Source organism: Rana temporaria, chromosome 7 (assembly GCF_905171775.1).
Source record: "Rana temporaria chromosome 7, aRanTem1.1, whole genome shotgun sequence".
NCBI classification, from domain to species: Eukaryota; Metazoa; Chordata; class Amphibia; order Anura; family Ranidae; genus Rana; species Rana temporaria.
Window position 1 is genome coordinate 54,893,064 of NC_053495.1, and position 18,378 is coordinate 54,911,441.

Sequence of the window (18,378 nt, forward strand, 5' to 3'; positions counted from 1 at the left end):
GGCCAGGGGCCAGCACTCCACTGTCCTTGAAAGAAGGCCCCAAAACCCGAACCCCCGGCCGCGTCTGTATACAGCTCTAGGTCAAAATTGCTGACCGGGCCGGACATCCACAAGGCCCTTCCGTTAAAGGCCTCTAGAAAAGAGTGCCAGACCCGCAGGTCCTCCCTGTGCTCCCTCACCAACCTTACATAGTGGTTGGGCAACCTAACCCCCGCCGTGCTGGCCGACAGACGCCGACAAAAAATTCTTCCCATCGGGAGGATCCTACAGGCAAAGTTAAGCTTCCCCAATAGCGACTGCAGCGCTCGCAGCTGTACCTTACGCATGCCAATCATACCCCTGACCTCCGCCTTGAGGCCCTCCAACTTGTCTGCCGGCAGCCTGCATTCCATAGCCTCGGAATCGATGACTATGCCCAAGAACTGAATGACCGACCTAGGCCCTTCCGTTTTGTCGGGCGCCAGTGGTACCCCAAAACGTTCCGCTATGTGCTCCAACGTAGATAACAAAACCGCGCAAATCCTTGACCCCGCCGGGCCAATGCAGAGAAAGTCATCCAGATAATGGATAACCGAATCCACCCCCGCCACGTCTCGTACCACCCACTCCAAGAAAGAACTGAACTGTTCGAATAATGCGCAGGACACCGAGCAACCCATGGGCAGGCACTTGTCCACATAGAATTCACCCTCCCAGTGACACCCCAACAACCGGAAGCTGTCCGGGTGCACCGGCAACAGCCGGAAGGCCGCCTCGATGTCCGATTTGGCCATCAACGCCCCCCGGCCGTACCGCCTAACCCAACTCACTGCCGCGTCAAACGAAGTGTAGCACACTGAACAATCCTCTGCATTAATCGCATCGTTAACCGACCCCCCTTTTGGAAAGGAGAGGTGGTGTATGAGCCTAAACTTGTTCGGTTCCTTCTTCGGTACCACCCCCAACGGGGAAACCACTAGGCCTGCTAACGGGGGGGACTCAAACGGGCCACCCATTCGGCCCAGCCCGACCTCCTTACGGAGTTTCTCGGAAACCACTTCCGAGTGTTGCCTAGCTGAACGTAAATTTTCGGACATTGGCGGAATCACGGTCAAATTAGCAGGGATACGAAAATCAACTATAAAACCCTCCTCCAGGAGCTGAGCAGCCGCCCTGTCCGGATACCTACCGAGAAACGGCAGCATCCTTTTCACCATCACCGGTGTGCTCCCTCTTGCCTGAAGGATCTCCGGAACGGCCCTTGCCCTGCTTGAAGCAGCGGGAAGAGGGGTGATTACCCCCACACCCGGAGCACTCATGCTTGTACCGGCACGACCCTCCGAATTTGCAGTTTCCCTCGTTAAACTGCCAACAAACCCCCTTTTTCTTTCCGGCCGACTGTCCCAGGGAAGAGGCCCCGCCGCCCCCCCCCCTGAAAAAACGGCGCCGACGTCCTCGGAGCCGTCATGAGCCGCATCCAAAGGCTAATGTCTTTCGCGTCCCACCGAATATCCGGCCTAATCGCCCGGCGTTGCCTAAATTGCTCGTCATAACGAAGCCAACCCGTGCCCCCATAACACCGATAGGCCTCACTAATCGCCTCCTGGTAGCTGAAGAGCGCCGAACAGTGTTCGGGGTTCTTCTCGCCAATCACGCTGGCCAAAATAGAATAAGCCTGCGACCAATTCGCAAACGTGCGAGGTATGAGCCGATACCTCCGCTTTTCCTCGTCCTCCTTTTTGGAGTCCTCTGGCTTCACCCTGTCCAAGTTGAATTTCTCCAACGGTAACAAAGCGAATATCTCCACATATTCGCTCTTCCAAATTTTTTCCCGGACGTCTTGTTTCAAATGTGCCCCCAGCGGCGCATCATAACAAGTGTACACTTGCCCCTTTGCTTCATCCGCTAACCGCACCAAATCCCGCCTCTTGCCTGTGGCCCCTGCCGGCTCGGCAGTCACTGCCGGCTGCGCCGCCGGCCCTGACCCCAAGCCACCCCCGTTCGCCTCCTTCTCAGTCACCACTACCGCCGTTGGGGCAGCTGCCGCAGCCCCCCCGCCCGGCCCCCAAGCCGCTGTCGGGCCCACGGGGGGTCTGTCACCCCCTTTTAGCTGGCTAACCAACGCCTCTAACCCCGACAAAAATCTCTGCAACCCCACATCCACCCCAGGATTCCCCACCTGTGCGTCCGTAACCTGGGAAGATGTCGCACTGCCCCCAGCCACCGCGGGCACCACCAACCTATCCCGGGCCCCCCCCACCCGGCCCCCCACAACCACATCATCACACCGTAAATTTGAAACAAATGTGGAAAAGGACTTACCGGGCTGCGTGGAAGCAATCCCATCAGCCGATCGTCTGGAATCCCTCGCTGTGGGCACCGTCCTGGGCACGACCTCCTCCTCCGAACCGGACAGCTCCCCTTCCGACTGGTCCTCGCACAACCCCTCTTCCCCCGATGATGACCCCCCGGGCAGCTCGGTCCCGGCGGCCGAAGGCCCAGGGCCGGATTCACTCTCCCTGCGGGCCCTGGACCCGTGAGCAGATTTTGCCGGCGCTTTCCTGCCAGGCGTAACTCTGCTGCTGCGGTCTTCCTCCTGACTTCTCCCCCTCACCGCCTGGGCCTCCTGCAAGTGGCTAGCTGAAGCAGCTGAGAGGCTAGCCACCGTACTCTGGGATCCCTCTCGCCGAGGCCTGCTGACCGGGCCCGTCTCCACCTGCTCCACACGTCGGGCGGGCACGGCCGCCGCACCTGAGCCCCCCGGCCGTCCCCCCCTCTGTCCTTGGGTGCTTCTGGTCCCCCCTGCCGGGCCCTCAATGACCCCTGCAGCCGCCGCCGCCGCGCGTTTTGCGGGGGGGCCCGATGGGGCCCTGTTCCTGCCGCCTTCCGACCGTTGCTGGCTAGGGGATGTGCTGGGTGAATACCTGCGGGGGGGGGCGCGACGAGCGCGACCGCGCGGTCCCCCGGCCGGTGTGACTGGGCCCCGATGGCGCTGCTTCCCCACCGCTCTGTACAGGTACCTGGCCCGTGTGGTTAGGCCCCGACGCCGCCGCGCCATTAGCCGCCCCGCTCTGAGGGAGAAGCGCCCCCAGCTGAAGCTGCAGCCATTCCTCCCCCCGCACCGCCGCCTCCGCCCTGAGCTGTGCAAACAGGGCCTCAATCGCTGCCATTTCGCCGCCCCTACCTGTGTCCCAAACGATCGCTGAGCAGAAACAAAACTGTTGCAGGCTGTACAGACCATGCAACTTTGCTCCCCCACGCCTGACTTGCCCGGGAAACTGGATGGTGGGAGATATATATAATCTCCCCTCCCACCGCTCCTGCTCCTCCTCCCCCCCAGCTACCAGGGTTCTGTTAACCCTGTCATGCCGGCCCTACGCTGACTTGCAGTTGGCTCCGTGCCTCACTTTCTCCCTTCTTTGTCCCAGTGATTGTGCCCAGAATATGTCTCCATGCAGTCACCCCTGTGCTCTCCTTCTGTCTCACATCACAGTGGATCTCATTCCTCCAACTCACTGTCCCAACAAGCCTGTGTATTGTTTTCTACTATCCTCCTGACTCAGCCTATCTTATCCAGCATGGCTTCTCACTCTCTTCTAGTGTCATTCTTCCTCAGTTCTGATACAAATCTCCCATCCCCCTATCTAATGTAACTTCTACTCCCCTCTACACTATCATCACCCCTTACACACCCCATCCCCCTCTATACATCCATGTATCACACAGCCCAGACACCACTATGTAACCCTTCACTGACTGATCTGGTTAATGTGTCCCATGTTCTATCACCCATAGCTTAAATCTGTCATTATAGGAATCTGAGCAATAGTCCAATTGTATTCATAACTCCAGATCAGTCCTATTCCCTCACCTATAATAACCTCCTCGCTGGGCTCACACGTGTGCAATCACAGACATTGCATGTGATTTGCACCGCATTGCTGTGCACATCATATGCAATGTTTGTGTGATGCAAATTCAGCCATTTAAACTGTATGCCTGAAATCGCATTTACACCAGAATGGTGCAGGACTCTTTTTTTTGGTCCTCACTGAAATCAGATCTCATGGGTGTGACACTTCTGGGTGTAAACACCCATGCGATCCGATTCCTGCACCATTTTACAGTTTACACAGCAATCTGAGAACCAATCGGGGGGTGTCATTGGCTTTCTATTGACACTCGCAGCGGTTCGCAGATGTCAGTGTGAACTGTCTGGTGCGATTCGGGAACCTGCACAGGATTCACAGGCTTTCTCACATCACACCAGTGTATACCCAGCCTTAATCATTTCACTAGAAGGTTAGTGTAGGGATCAGGTAGGTTAGTGTAGGGATCAGGTAGGTCAGTGTAGGGATCAGGTAGGTCAGTGTAGTGGTCAGTGTAGGGATCAGGTTGGTCAGTGTAGGGGTCAGGTAGGTCATGCTGGCATCTTTATGCTTCCCACATTGCTTTTATTTATATTTTACCATTTTGTGATCACTTTTATTGGCTATATTTACACTGATTTGTAAGATATTTTTATAAATAAAATTCATTGGTTGATCTACACCATATGCAGCCCTCTTTTATATGTCATGCTATGCTGGGGCACTAGTGATTCATCTTGCCCCACCATCACCCCTTCCATCCACCCGGCTGTTGGTTTTCTGCTTGCTGTGGTTCTGCGCTGTGCGTGCGGGGGGGGGGGGGGGGGCCTCCATATCCATTTTGCTTGGGGCCCCCTAATTCCTTCAAACGGCCCTGCCCCCGTGAACCTCCGCTTGCTCAGCGAGGATCGCTCCGTTGATCCCCGCTGAGACCGCCCTGAGACCGCCCTGTCTTTTCTCCGCTCTCCTCTATGGGGGGATTGGATGAACACGGACTGTCTGTCCGTGTTCACCCGATCTGATGCGCAGACGGATGGAAAAATAGGGTTTTCCTCCATCTGCAGAATCGGAGGATTGCGGCACCAGGCGAGTTCGGGTGCGATCTCATAGGGACCAATGTATGTCCCCTTTTCATCCGTACACGGATGGATGAAAAAGCGGACATACGGTCCGCCCGTGTGAAAGAGCCCTAAATGCAATGTAGTAATAATGTTGTTACATTGTATTTGTCAATCTTTCAAACACAATCTTTATTTCACACAGCAGCAGCTGCAAACATTGCTGTGATATTGATATACTGTATAATTATGTAATATTTGCTCCATTTGGGCAAGTGGTCAGTATAACCAAGGAGGTCCCTTAAAGCGGAGTTCCATCTTAAAGTGGGACTTCCGCTCATCTGATTCCCCCCCTCCCCTCCGGTGCCACAATTGGCACCTTTTGGGGGGAGGGGGGGCAGGACACTTCCTTTCCCACTTCCGAAAGTGCTGCCGCAGCCAGCGGCCCGTGACGTCCTCACGGGGCTCCTTTCTCAAACTCCACCGGCTGCCTGGCCAATAGGAGAGAGGAGCGGGGCCTCGCACATGCGCAGTAGTGTTCCTGGCATGAAGCCGAAAGTATACACTGTCGGGTACCCTTACCCGCAATGGAGGCGGCAGCACCCGACAGCTGATGGAAACATTAGCTGCGGTGCTGACATCGAGGGACTCCAGAACAGGTAAGTGTCCATTTATTAAAAGCCAGCAGCTGCAGTATGTGTAGCTGCTGGCTTTTAATTTTTTTTCCCCCAAAACACTACTTTAATATGATAATTTGCTTGATTTCCCAGTTTCATGAGAGTTTGATGTCTCTGCTGTCTATGTTAAATATTAACAAATGAAATAAAAAAATTAAATGATTTTAGTCTGTATTGTTTATTTTTACCATCCAGAAGAATTCCGTTTCTTCGCCACAGGATTTCTGGCTCTGGTGTCCCAAAAGCTGAACAGTTTAGAATAATTTCAGAACCAACTGTCTGTATAGAGCTTTCCAGCTGTTTCTCCCATCTGGGAGGCTCTAAAAATTACAACAAATCTATAAGTCAGTTTTGGCATATGATATTGTAACAAAAAGTCTTATAAAGAAGTATAAAAAAATAACGAGCTTACAGATAAAGTACAACGATGATCTAAATGAAATACGTTAACAATTTATTGTACCATAATATAGTTACAGAGTTAGTCAGGTTGAAAAAAGACCATCTAGTTAAACCAATAAAAAAAACAAAAAAACATACAATCCCATATACACAATCCTTCACCCACAGTTAATCCAGAAGAATGTGAAAAACCCCAGCAAAGTATGAATCAAATTTGCTACAGCAGGGAAAATAATTTCTACCTGATCCCCAGAGAGGCAATCAGATATTCCCCGGATCAACTTTACCTATAAATGTTAGTAGACAATTATATTATAGTACATTAAGGAAATAATCCAGGTCTTTTTTAAAGCAATCTACTGAGCTGGCCAGAACCACCTCTGGAGGGAGTCTATTCTACATTTTCACAGCTCTAATGCCGCGTACACACGATCATTTTCCGGGTTGCAAAAAACAAAGTTGTTCAGCCTCTAGAAAAAACAAAGTTTTTTTCAACTTCATCATTAAAACGACGTTGCTTACACACGAACAACACGTACGACGGCACTATAAAGGGGAAGTTCCATGCGGATGACGCCACCCTTTGGGCTGCTTTAGCTGGTTTTGTGTTAATAAAAGACGATTTGCGCTTTTCTGTCTGTTACAGCGTGATGAATGTGCTTACTCCATTACGAATGGTAGTTTTACCAGAACGAGCGCTCCCGTCTCATAACTTGCTTCTGAGCATGCGCGGATTTTTCACGTCGTTAAAGCCCACACACGATCATTTTTTACAACCCGAAAAACTACATTGTTTAAAACGTTGTGAAAAAATAGAGCATGTTCGAATAATTTTTTTGACGTTTTTCAGAACCCGAAAAATGCTCTGAAGCCCACACATGATCGTTTTAAATGACATTTTTAAAAAACTTAGTTTTTTACAACCCGAAAAATTATTGTATGTACGCAGCATTGCAGTGAAGAAACCTTTCTGTTTTTGGAGATGAAATCCTCTAGATGTAAAGAGTGCCCCCTTGTCCTCTGTGATGACCCTAAAGTGAATAACTCAACACCAAGTTCACTATATGACCACTTCTGTATTTGTACATATTGATCACATCCCCCCTTAGCCTAGATTCACACTGACAGCGGGAATGAAATTGTCTGAAGTTCAGCTGAACTCAGGCGATTTTATTCCAGAGTGTCAGTCCCGACTTCGGGGGTGATTTGAGAGACATCTGTGCGGGATTCTGCACAGATGTCTATTGAAATCGCACCCCGAAGTCGCCAAAAGTAGTACAGAAATTACTTTTGGGAATCGGTGCTGCGCCGCAAATGCAGCATCGCACAGATTCAGACGGTGCCATTGCCGGAAATAGTTGCCGATTTGGCAAGGCTTAGTCTCCTCTTCCCAAGAGAGAAAAGAAAATACTCAAATCTTTCCTCATAGCCGAGTTCCTCCATGGCTCTTATCAGTTTGGTTGCCCTTCTCTGTACTTTCTCCAGTTCCCCGATATCCTTTTTGAGAACTGGTGCCCAAATACTGCATATTCCAGATGAAGTCTTACTAATGATTTGTACAGGGGAAAAAGTACATCTCTCTCTCTGGAGTCCATACCTCTCTTAAGGGTGGGTTCACGCTATTGCAAATTGGATACAGGTTTCCCTGCATCCAATTCCCATGTCAGGAGATTGTGCCCAGCTCTTTATGGAGTCCTGTGTATCTTGTGGTCAATTTCAGGTCTGAATTCAGACAAAAATTCGGACTGAAATCGGACCTGAAGCGATGAACAGGGGCACACCAGACCCTGCTGTGATCCACTTTATGCGGTAGTGGAAACACAGCCTTATACAAGAAGGGACTTTGCTTGCTTTGGAAACCACAGCTTGGCATTGCATTCCATTATTAAGCTTATGATCTACCAAGACCTCCAGATCCTTCTTCACTACGCATCTCAGTTTTTTAGCCAGTTTTCTATCCATTTACAAACCGATCTATCCAAGTCCATAGACTTTACCTTACACATGAGCCATGTGTGGGGAACTGTGTCAAACGCTTTTGCAAAATCCAAGTATACCACGTCCACAGTCACCCCTCTGTCCAAGGTTTTAATTACCTCTTCATAAAAATAAATCAGGTTTATTTGACAACTTCTGTCTTTTATGAAACCATGCCGTCTGTTGCTTAGAAATATTTTTTTTCCAGCAAGAACTCATCTATTAAACCAGTATCTTCCCCACTATATAAGTTAAACTAACAGGTCTATAGTTACTTGGTAAAGACTTTGATCCCTTTTAAAATATGGGCACCACATTGGCCCTGTGCCAATCCAGTGGTACCATTCCAGTCATTAACGAGTCCCTAAAAATTTGAAACAATGGCTTTGAAATGACGGAGCTCAATTCTTTTACGATCCGTGGGTGGATGCCATCTGGTCCAGGTGCTTTATCCACCTTTATTCTGACTAAATATTTATGGACCATATCACTTTTGAGCCATTGTGGATCATTTGGGGCTCTACCTTCCTTTGTATACACAGATCTGAAGAAAGTATTTAATACATTTGCCTTCTCTTTGTCCCCAGTTACCCACTCTAGATTATTTTGTAAAGGGCCTACATGCTCAGACCTGACCTTTTTACTATTATTATATTTGAAGAATTTTTGGGGGTTTGTCCTACTATCTTTTGCAATCTGTCATTCGTTTTGAATTTTTGCATTATTTGATTTCCTTTTTACATATTCTGTTATATTCTTTGTAACATTTGCCACATTTTTCAAATGGCATGTATGGGATGCTAGCCTATACCAATTTTTTGTGTGATGCTCCTGATGATTTCCTGTTTGATGCTACCACTCATTCACTATAGATTCATAAGAATGTTCTTAAGCATTATGCCTACGCTCTAATTTGTTTCTACTTTTCTTGTATGACATTATGTGGAGCTTCATCTTTGTTTGTTCCACTAGCAATACATTTCTTCAATTCAATTATTTTGCACAATTTTCAATGATGCCAATGCCTTTGTATTACATATGCATGTAACACTCCCCAATAAACAGTTTGTAAACGCCAAAAAATACACCTTAAAGCCTTGTGCAAATAGCTGCATAGGGGTTGCATAACCACACTCCTGAGACCTGTAGCTGTCGCATAGAGCTGCCCATTTAGGTGAATTAAGAACATTCATGTGCATGGCAGTATGCTCCTAATGCAGATTGTGTGCATTCAGATCATATGGCAATGCATGTGCCAGCAATTTACACAACTCCTGACACATAACCATGGGTAGCCATATCTTCTAATTCATATCTATGGGAGGCTGTACATGGCAGCCGTGGGCCCTTGGGAAAAGATTATGCAGGCTCTGCATGCTGTATGGCTCCTGTATGGCTGTGTACAAAAAGCCTATTGGAAAACTGCAATAAGACAAATAGGGGGACTGGTCTCAACAATGGTTTCTGAGTCACTGACCCAGAAAAAAGTATGCTGCTAGAAAAGCCAAAACTCCTAATCTACATAATTGCTCCAGCTTAGTGATTTAGAAATGAAGCAACTGAATAGGTATCACAGCCAGGTAACTTTTTTTTCCAGCACATTAAGGCTTCATGACAGTTAGCCTTTGTGCACGAGATTATGGCATTTGTGTGAGGGCGAAAGGCATGCAAGGTGGTGTAAAATTCTATGAGAGGCTGAGAGCTGCTGTGGCTGCACACTGTGTCAAATTGTAACATTTATAAGCATTCTGGGCATTCATTCCTGGGAGCATTCTGCCATAAATGTTAGTACTACTGGGTGCACTGTCCAGACACAGCAGCTTTCAGACACCCAGGAGTGTAACTACTGGGGTCACAGGGGTCGCAATTGTGACCTGACCCCTTGCTCCCATTAAAGCCTGGCTCGATTCCTCTATATACTGCCCCCACCACTACACCACTTCTATCTAGCTTCCTCTTCTTTCTTCTTCCCCCAGGCCCCTGTGTGCTCCCTTGGCCCCCCTCCCCATTGTTCCACACAGCTCTGCCGGCTTCCCCCTTCCCTCTCCTTCAGGCTGTTGCAGGGGAAGTGTCAGGATGGAGAACGGGGAAGGGACTGGTAAATATGTAAATTACCAACCCTTCCTTTTCTGAATGGACAGACAACTGTGTTTACTATGCTTCACTTTGCGAATGAACAGGAAGCTCTTTACAGAGCTATTCCTAACCATTCATTCTGTGAAGCTGAGGCTGCAAAGATAGAGATTGAGGTATATGTCCCCAATCTCCTTTCTCTGTCTCAAAGATGAAACATCAGCGGTCTGTTTAGACCACAGATACTTCATCAAAGCCCCCAACAGGGGTCCTAAAAAAATTGTAAAAAAAAAAATTATAAAAAATTAAATTGTAAAGAAAATAAATAAATAAATATATAAATAAAACAGAAAAAAAACCTGCTCACACCAGAGGCAGGACGACAAGGTCTCACTTGTAGCCTGGCTCAGAAGACCGGGCCCTGGCCAGGGGTCAGGGGGGCCCTTCATGGTTTCCTTCACCGGGGCCCTGAAGGTTCTAATTATACTTCTGCAGCCACTTATAGAGTTTTACAGGCTCCCGATAGTGAGGCTGAAAAGCATATCTGTGTCTTCTGCCCACACAAAAAATGCCGGGATCTCATGCACAGTAGGTAGTCCCAATGATTTAAGTGATTTCAAATTCTTTTTGAACAATCGGACTGAACACTCTTTGAAATGACGTACCTTCTACATGAACATGAAAACTGCGATGGGTAGAGCCCATTTGATTTTCGGCATCACAGTGATATGTCCCTTGATCTGCTTTAGTAGCCTCCTTAATTTTAAGAATTTTCCCAAAACTTTCTGTTACTGCACGATACTTTAGAGCATCTTCTCCATCTTTTCTCCAGTGGATAGTAGGTGTTGGTCTAAAAACATAATGATAAAAATAATAATAAATAGTTAACAAATGCAAATATATATATTGGATACCTGTTGGTGTCCAGCTGTAGACTGACATGTACATGGCATGGCAGTTATATATGTAGCCAAGGATAAAAAGAGAATGGTGACATTATGACACCTGTTCTAGAAAACTTCTATAAGCACAGGCTGTGCTTGTGGTTTAAATGTCAAACTTACCTGACAAAATGGGAGGAAAACACATGAATAATTAATTTAACAATTAGGTAACCAAATCCCAAATATACTTACATTGACCGTTTTGGTAAACTTTATGATGGTGCATTTGTCATCCCCTGCTCTGCCTCACTTCCCTTGCTTCCTATTGTCTTTGCTTGTTGCTACCATAAGAGCCACTAATGAACACTGTACTAACCTATGCAACAGGCAATACATAATTATCAATATTATTTGTTTTCAATTAAGTCTGCATCATTTATTTATTAGGCCTCATGCCCACAGACGTTTTAAAAAACGGGCTGTAAAGCTAGTACAGACGCTAGGAAAAAAGCGGCTTTTTTAACACGATTTTTCCCGCGTTTTGCATTGAATTCAATGTACGTTTTGCCGCGCTAGCTTTCAGCCGCGTTTTTCTTTCTCTATTCAAAATCAATGGTTCCCTATGGGAGCCCATTGATTTAAATAGAGGTTGCACCAGAAGTCGGATCAAGATGATTCGACTTGCGGGGCGACTCGTGTGAGGAGAATCTTGAAGGGGAACCCCGCCTCAACATGGGGGGGTTGGTGCTTTGGGGCAGGGGGGCAAAGCACCTTGTCCCCATGTTTATGAGGACAAGGGCCTCTTCAACATGGGCAGCCGATAGCTACTAGCCTCAACTTTAGCCTTCATGCATTTCTAAAAATTACCAAGAAGTGCTCCCCCACCCAGCCCCAGCTACAGAAGAGTGAGCAGAGGAAAGTGACTGTTAATTTCCTGTAACAAAGCCCACTGACACCCTTCTTGGCAAGTTGGCATCAATACCATGCCTGTTGGGATATCAAGTGAACCTGTTACTATACCCTGAATTGGTTCAATACACGTTCACTTTAAGGCAATATAAGTATATTTTTTATTTAAAGTGGACCTTGCACCTCAATAGGGATTTTTGTGTCTGTTTATGCAGCATACACATTCTAACAAGCCCACCGAATCCTGCAATCCTGTCTTTGACCATTTTCTCACACGCTCGCTTCTCTTCTGGTGATGGTCTGGTCCCACACCTTTTTGTCTTTTCGTAAGTTAGCCATCTATCCCCCTATAATGGGCTGTGTCCTTCTGTTCATGGCTTCAAGAACGGGGAGTCAGAAACTCAAATATTCCGAGATATTGCAGCATTTCATGAGCAATGAAAAATACAGCTTTCTGGGATAGTTGACAATGGCAGGGTAAGGACAAAGTAAATGTCACCCTATCCTAGGTGAAAATTAGGAAGTGGGAGTCTGCTACTGAATTATTAAAAAAAATATATATATCTGTAAAGCCCCATACACACTATCAGTTTTCCTGAAGATTTTTCTCTTCAGGTTTACCAAAACCATCTAATATGAGGTCAAACCTTAAGAGTTTGAATTCGTATGCAATCAGGCAGGCCCTTGCACTACATGGTTTTGGTAAACCTGAAGAGAAAAACCTGCAGGAAAACTGATAGTGTGTATGGGGCTTAAGAGATAAAACAGAAAAATTCTGCTTTTTAGTCAGGGAGGGGGGTAAGAAGCAGATAAGGATTGTGATAAATTATACTTTTATGTAAAACTTACAATCCTTCCGCAATGCACTCCAGCAGCAATACTTCGCCTTTCAGCACAACAATAGGGTTGTTTGCTCCTCCTTGAGTTGTTAATATTTTTGGAATTCGATATTTTAATATGCCATCTAAAAATAAGGGAACATTTCTTTTTAGCAATTATATGAAAGTAATGAACTTTCACAGTTCTCTGCCTGTGCTTGAAATCTATTATTAAATACAATGTATATACTTCATGAAAACTAACACAGTGACACAATGGGAGTAATTTTCGAAAGGCAAATCCACTTTGCACTACAAGTGCAAACTAAAAGTGCAAAGTGCACTTTAAATTGCACTGAAAGTGCACTTGGAAGTGCAGTCGCTGTAAATTCTAGGGGTAGGTCTGAAATGAGGGGACGCTCTGCTGATTTTATCATCCAATCATGTGCGAGCTAAATTCTGTTTTTTATTTTCCTTGCATGTCCCCCTTGGATCTACAGCGACTGCACTTCTTTCAGTGCAATTTCCAATGCACTTGTACTGCAAAGTGAATTTGCCTTTCGTAAATAACCCCCAATGTGTATAAGTTCATCCTTTACTAAAACTTTGTATTTTGGACACCTGAGATACATAATCAAAAGTAATAACATACACTGATGTGATCTAAAAGTGCCTAAATACTTACATTACTTAAAAAACAGGAGTGCTAATGTAAAAAAAAGCACAAACAAGGACACATGTAGTATAGGGCTGCTATTACTTACCTCTTCTTCTGAAAGATATTAATTTAATGTCATGCTGATTCCATAAATTCAATACATTCAAAGTAATAAATTCAGAACAAGAATGCTGATTGCTTATCAGGAGCTCTGACTTATTCAACACTTGTGGAAGAGTTGGATGCTTGTATTCTCCACCATCTATTGTGGTTCCATGCCCCAGCCCCTACGTCACACAAGGGTTGATTTACTAAAACTGGAAAATGCTAAATCTGGTGCAGCTGTGCATGGTAGCCAATCAGCTTCTAACTTCAGTTTGTTCAATTAAAGTGGAGGTTCACCCGGAAATTACAATTTTTAAGATTAGATTCATGCTCATTTTGTCAAGGGGAATCGGGTAGTTTTTTTTAAATCGAAGCCGTACTTACCGTTCTAGAGATACATCTTCTCCGCCGCTTCCGGGTATGGTCTGCGGGACTGGGCGTTCCTTCTTGATTGACAGTCTTCCGACAGGCTTCCGACGGTCGCATCTATCGCGTCACGATTTTCTGAAAGTAGCTGAACGTCGGTGTGCAGGCGCCGTATAGAGCAGCACCGACGTTCGGCTTCTTTCGGCTACTCGTGACGCGATGGATGCGACCGTCGGAAGCCTGTCGGAAGACTGTCAATCAAGAAGGAACGCCCAGTCCCGAAGACCATACCCGGAAGCGGCGGAGAAGATTGCTCTCTAAAACGGTAAGTACTGCTTCGTTTTTAAAAAAACTAGCCGATTCCCCTAGACAAAATGAGCATGAATCTAATCTTAAATTTTTTTTTTAGGGTGAACTCCCGCTTTAAGCTTTGACAAAAAAAAAATGGAAGCTGATTGGTTTGTATGTAGAGCTGCACCAGATTTTTTACTCTCTAGTTTTAGTGAATCAACCCCACAGTCTCTTTGAACTCTGGCTTTTTAAAGTGGGCGTAAACCCTACATACACACAGTGAAGTGAACAGCCTCAGATGATACACAGAGATGAACTAAATCTCCCTACATAGGTTTTATATGTATATCTGCGGTGTTCACATTTATATATACTGTTTAGAAAATTGAGATCCTATTAGGAGATTTTCTCTTCCTGGTTAACACAGATGTAATAGGAGCTGCTCTCTGCTAATCTAATTTAGCAACCTCCTTTGACAAAAGATTCTGGCTGCTTTTGTCTTAAAATTCAAAAAATATGTCAGGATTTCTCAGGCTGATAACAGAGGAACCGTTCAGGAGAGAGCTATAAGACTTAGCTCATTGAAAAGAGATAAAATACTGCAGATATATGTGCCCAGCTCAAATTTCAGGATTACAGGATTATCAGGTTTTATTTATTTTTTTAAGATGGATTATGGATAATTAATTTGAAATGACAGAAATAAGTTAAAAATAGTATGACATGTTAGATCCATTTTAATGGTTCTAAATCTAATTTAATTTTGCAGAAGAAGAGTTCAGTACTGAGATCACAGGAACAACCCTAAGATGTCTTGGAACACTCCAGTGTGAAACTGTGCCAAAATTATGTTTGCATGGAATCCCCAAGAGATATAGAATGTCGACAGATAACTCTTTCTTTGCACTTTTTTTTTTTAAATTTCTTTAGTTACTTTCTGGTTTCCAGGCCTGGGCAAATGTATGTAGGGTTTAAGGTTTAGACAATATATTAGAGACAACATAACATGACTGTCCCTGGAAACCAGCAAACCAAGATTGAAAACAAAAGAAGGAGGGGGATGGGAAGGGAAGGAAAAACACAAAACTAGGGATGATCAGAAAGGAAAAGACAAAGGAAAGAGGGAGAGGGAGGGAGGACAAGATACACAAGGAAAGCACTCACATTGGCCGCATCCGTAATGATAAGAATATAGAACAGTACCCCTTCAAGAAGAGTGGGCAAAATCGGACTTTGAGGCTCGTGGAAGTATAAAAAATATATATTTTATTACATAAATTTACAAAATGTACACTAACAATGGTATAATGGAATGCAACTGATAACAATCACAATACAACCATTCAGAACAAGAGAATAGTGAAAGAATCCTATTGAAGTCGCCTACGCGTTTCACCGTGGGGCTTCTTCAGGACGAAATGAACAGGATTATTGCTACTATGTAGCCATGATTTTCACAATCTGATACACAGCGGTGGATATATTCATCCAGGAAGATTCCAATGATAGATGAAATATATACCGATGGTAGTAGATAGTACAAAAAATATGTTTAGAGATCGATGATCGCAGGTCCAGGCCAAATATGTCGATAATGACATGAGCAAATACACATTACAGTCCCCAGGCAAAAGAAGACGTGTCGGGGATAGAGATGCAGGTAACCGAATCCCTTAAAAATCCACTAGGGGACCTAAAGCTGGGGCAAAAGACAGCTCACAGAGGCAAACATAAGGCCATCCATCAATAAAGGAACAGCATCTCCCATGTAACAGAGATCGTCTTGCAAACACCTTGTGTGCATGTAGCGTCCGTGTATGCCCCAGGGTCACAGCCTGTACTGAGTACCTGTTCATTTCGTCCTGAAGAAGCCCCACGGTGAAACGCGTAGGCGACTTCAATAGGATTCTTTCACTATTCTCTTGTTCTGAATGGTTGTATTGTGATTATCAGTTGCATTCCATTATACCATTGTTAGTGTACATTTTGTAAATTTATGTAATAAAATATATATTTTTTATACTTCCACGAGCCTCAAAGTCAGATTTTGCCCACTCTTCTTGAAGGGGTACTGTTCTATATTCCCAGCAAACCAAGAGGAATTGCATGTGTGGTGAGGTGTGGTGAGGTGTGGATAGAATGTGGGGACATGTCAGATACCAATGGAAGTAACCAAAAAAGAGAAACAAAATAAACTTAACACCATGAGCATGTTGATTACATGAATATAAGGAAAGAGAGAGTAGAATGGTCTGTTATCTTGAGTTGGATTATGCATCAAACCTTTGATTGAAAACGTAGGAAATTGTTCTTACTGTTAAGGATTTTGAGGCTAATGGGTGTCCTCTGTGACATATGCCTGATCCTTGAGAAAGCGGCAAGGCAGGAATAATTTGTTAAGCTATCTGCTTGAGTTACATGTGAAAAATACAGTTTCCCATCAAGTCCAACTGACACGCGGTTGCTCTGAGTGATGTGACGAAGATCTGAAATGAAACCACCAGTAGATGATAATCTATTTTCCAAACATGCATACAAAAATGTGATGCTTTCCAAAGGTATTTCACAAGGATTAAAATAAATGTACACATTTCAGGTCGTGGATACCTAAAACCAACCCTCTGAAGATGCTTACGTATGGGGTACTTGCTTTTTGGTTATGGGGAACATAACCCAGAATTTCAAGCAACAGTGCTGGCACAATACTGTCCAAAAATGGCCAACGAGAGAGTCCTCTGGCCCATGTAAGCTTTGACTAAAAAAACTCTTATGCCCTGTACACATAAGCGGTTTTCCCGTCGGAAAAAAAAACAATGGTTTTCCCATCGGAATTCCTCTCAAGCCTGCCTTACATACACACAGTCACACAAAAGTACGGTGAACTTTTGACTGCCAAGAACACAGTGACGTACAACACTACGACGTGCCAAGAAAATGAAGTTTAATGCTTCTGAGCATGCGTTGACTTGATTCTGAGCATGCACTTTTTTTCCCGTCGGAAAAGCATACAAACAAACTGTTTTCCCGCTAGGATTTTTTCCTGATGGGAAAAAAGGGATCCTGCTCTCTTTTTTTTCCCCGGCAGTTTCCCTGTGGAAAAAAAGTCAGATGGAGCATACACACGGTCGGGATTCCAGACGAAAAGCTCTCATCGCAGTTTTTTTCGACGGGGAACAACGATCGTGTGTACGGGGCATAAGGGGACTCAGCCGGGAAGATATAGGAAGGTAAGCATATTTGCTGATTAGAGTAGCGATAAAACAAACCTGTTACTTTGCCCTTCAATACTCACACTCTAAAACTTAAAATTAAATACTAGCAAACCTGTGTTACCTTTTATATTTCATATTATTCATGTCATCTTGCCCGGTTTGTTCATCAGCATTAATGGGAGGTGATGGGAGGTGATAAAGGGTGGTACCATCTAAGTGAGGTGATATAATCATTCCCTTACAGGAAGTTTCCCATAGGCACAATTTTTTTCATATTTTTTTTTTTTTGCCAGTAACTAGTGTGCAATAATACATTTATACTAATCCTCTTCCCCTCTACTATTTTTAAGCCTTGTGTTACTTGTTAAAAAAAATGCAGCTGTCAAAAAATGGGAACAAAATGGACAGGACGTGAAGGAGCCACACTGCTCAGTGCAGTGATGATATCTGCCTTCTATGCAAATATAGGAGCATAATGACAAACTAATGCCTCGTACACACGTTCGGAATTTCCGATGGAAAAAGTCAGCCGGAATTTTTTCATCGGATATTCCGACCGTGTGTATGCCCCATCGAACTTTTTCTATCGGAAATTCAGACGGAGTTAGAAAGAGACGGAAAACATTTCTATCGGAAATTCCGTTCATCTGGAGAAAAAAAACACACATGCTCAGAATCAAGTCGACGCATGCTCGGAAGCATTGAACTTAATTTTTCTCGGCTCGTCGTACGTGTTGTACGTCACCGCATTTTTGACGATCGGAATTTGGCGTGACAGTGTGTATGCAAGACAGCTTGAACGCAATTCCGTCGTAAAAACCTGTCAGGGTTTATTTTATTCCGACGGAAACTCTGATCGTGTGTAGAGGGCATTAGGGGAAAGTGTGGAAAACCTATAACCTATTAGCTTACAGAGCTGAAGCAAATTGAATATCCCAAATCCTGCATTATGTCTTGTGATGCAATTGCCTATATGCTTCAGTCTAATTCTCTCCCTGCTGACTTAATGCTGTGGGTTAGAGGTAACAGGTGTTTTCATGTGTGTGATTCATCTCTCTCTGTAAAGACTGTTCATATGTTAAATAAGGCTAGCTTTTGAA

The 18,378-nt window shown here is 45.0% G+C and overlaps 1 protein-coding gene across 8 annotated transcripts in view; it reads right to left on the reverse strand.

Moving 5' to 3' along the window:
* The window catches only part of LOC120945313 (neural cell adhesion molecule L1-like protein), a 245,768-nt gene that overhangs the window by 91,019 nt on the left and 136,371 nt on the right, over nucleotides 1-18,378 (reverse strand). For all 8 annotated transcript variants that reach the window (XM_040359413.1, XM_040359412.1, XM_040359405.1 and 5 more), the window contains 4 exons: nucleotides 16,382-16,552; nucleotides 12,678-12,792; nucleotides 10,701-10,885; nucleotides 5,772-5,903 (listed from right to left, as the gene is read on the reverse strand). In XM_040359413.1, the coding sequence (XP_040215347.1) occupies nucleotides 5,772-5,903; nucleotides 10,701-10,885; nucleotides 12,678-12,792; nucleotides 16,382-16,552 (603 nt within the window). The remainder of the gene's footprint in view (nucleotides 1-5,771; nucleotides 5,904-10,700; nucleotides 10,886-12,677; nucleotides 12,793-16,381; nucleotides 16,553-18,378) is intronic.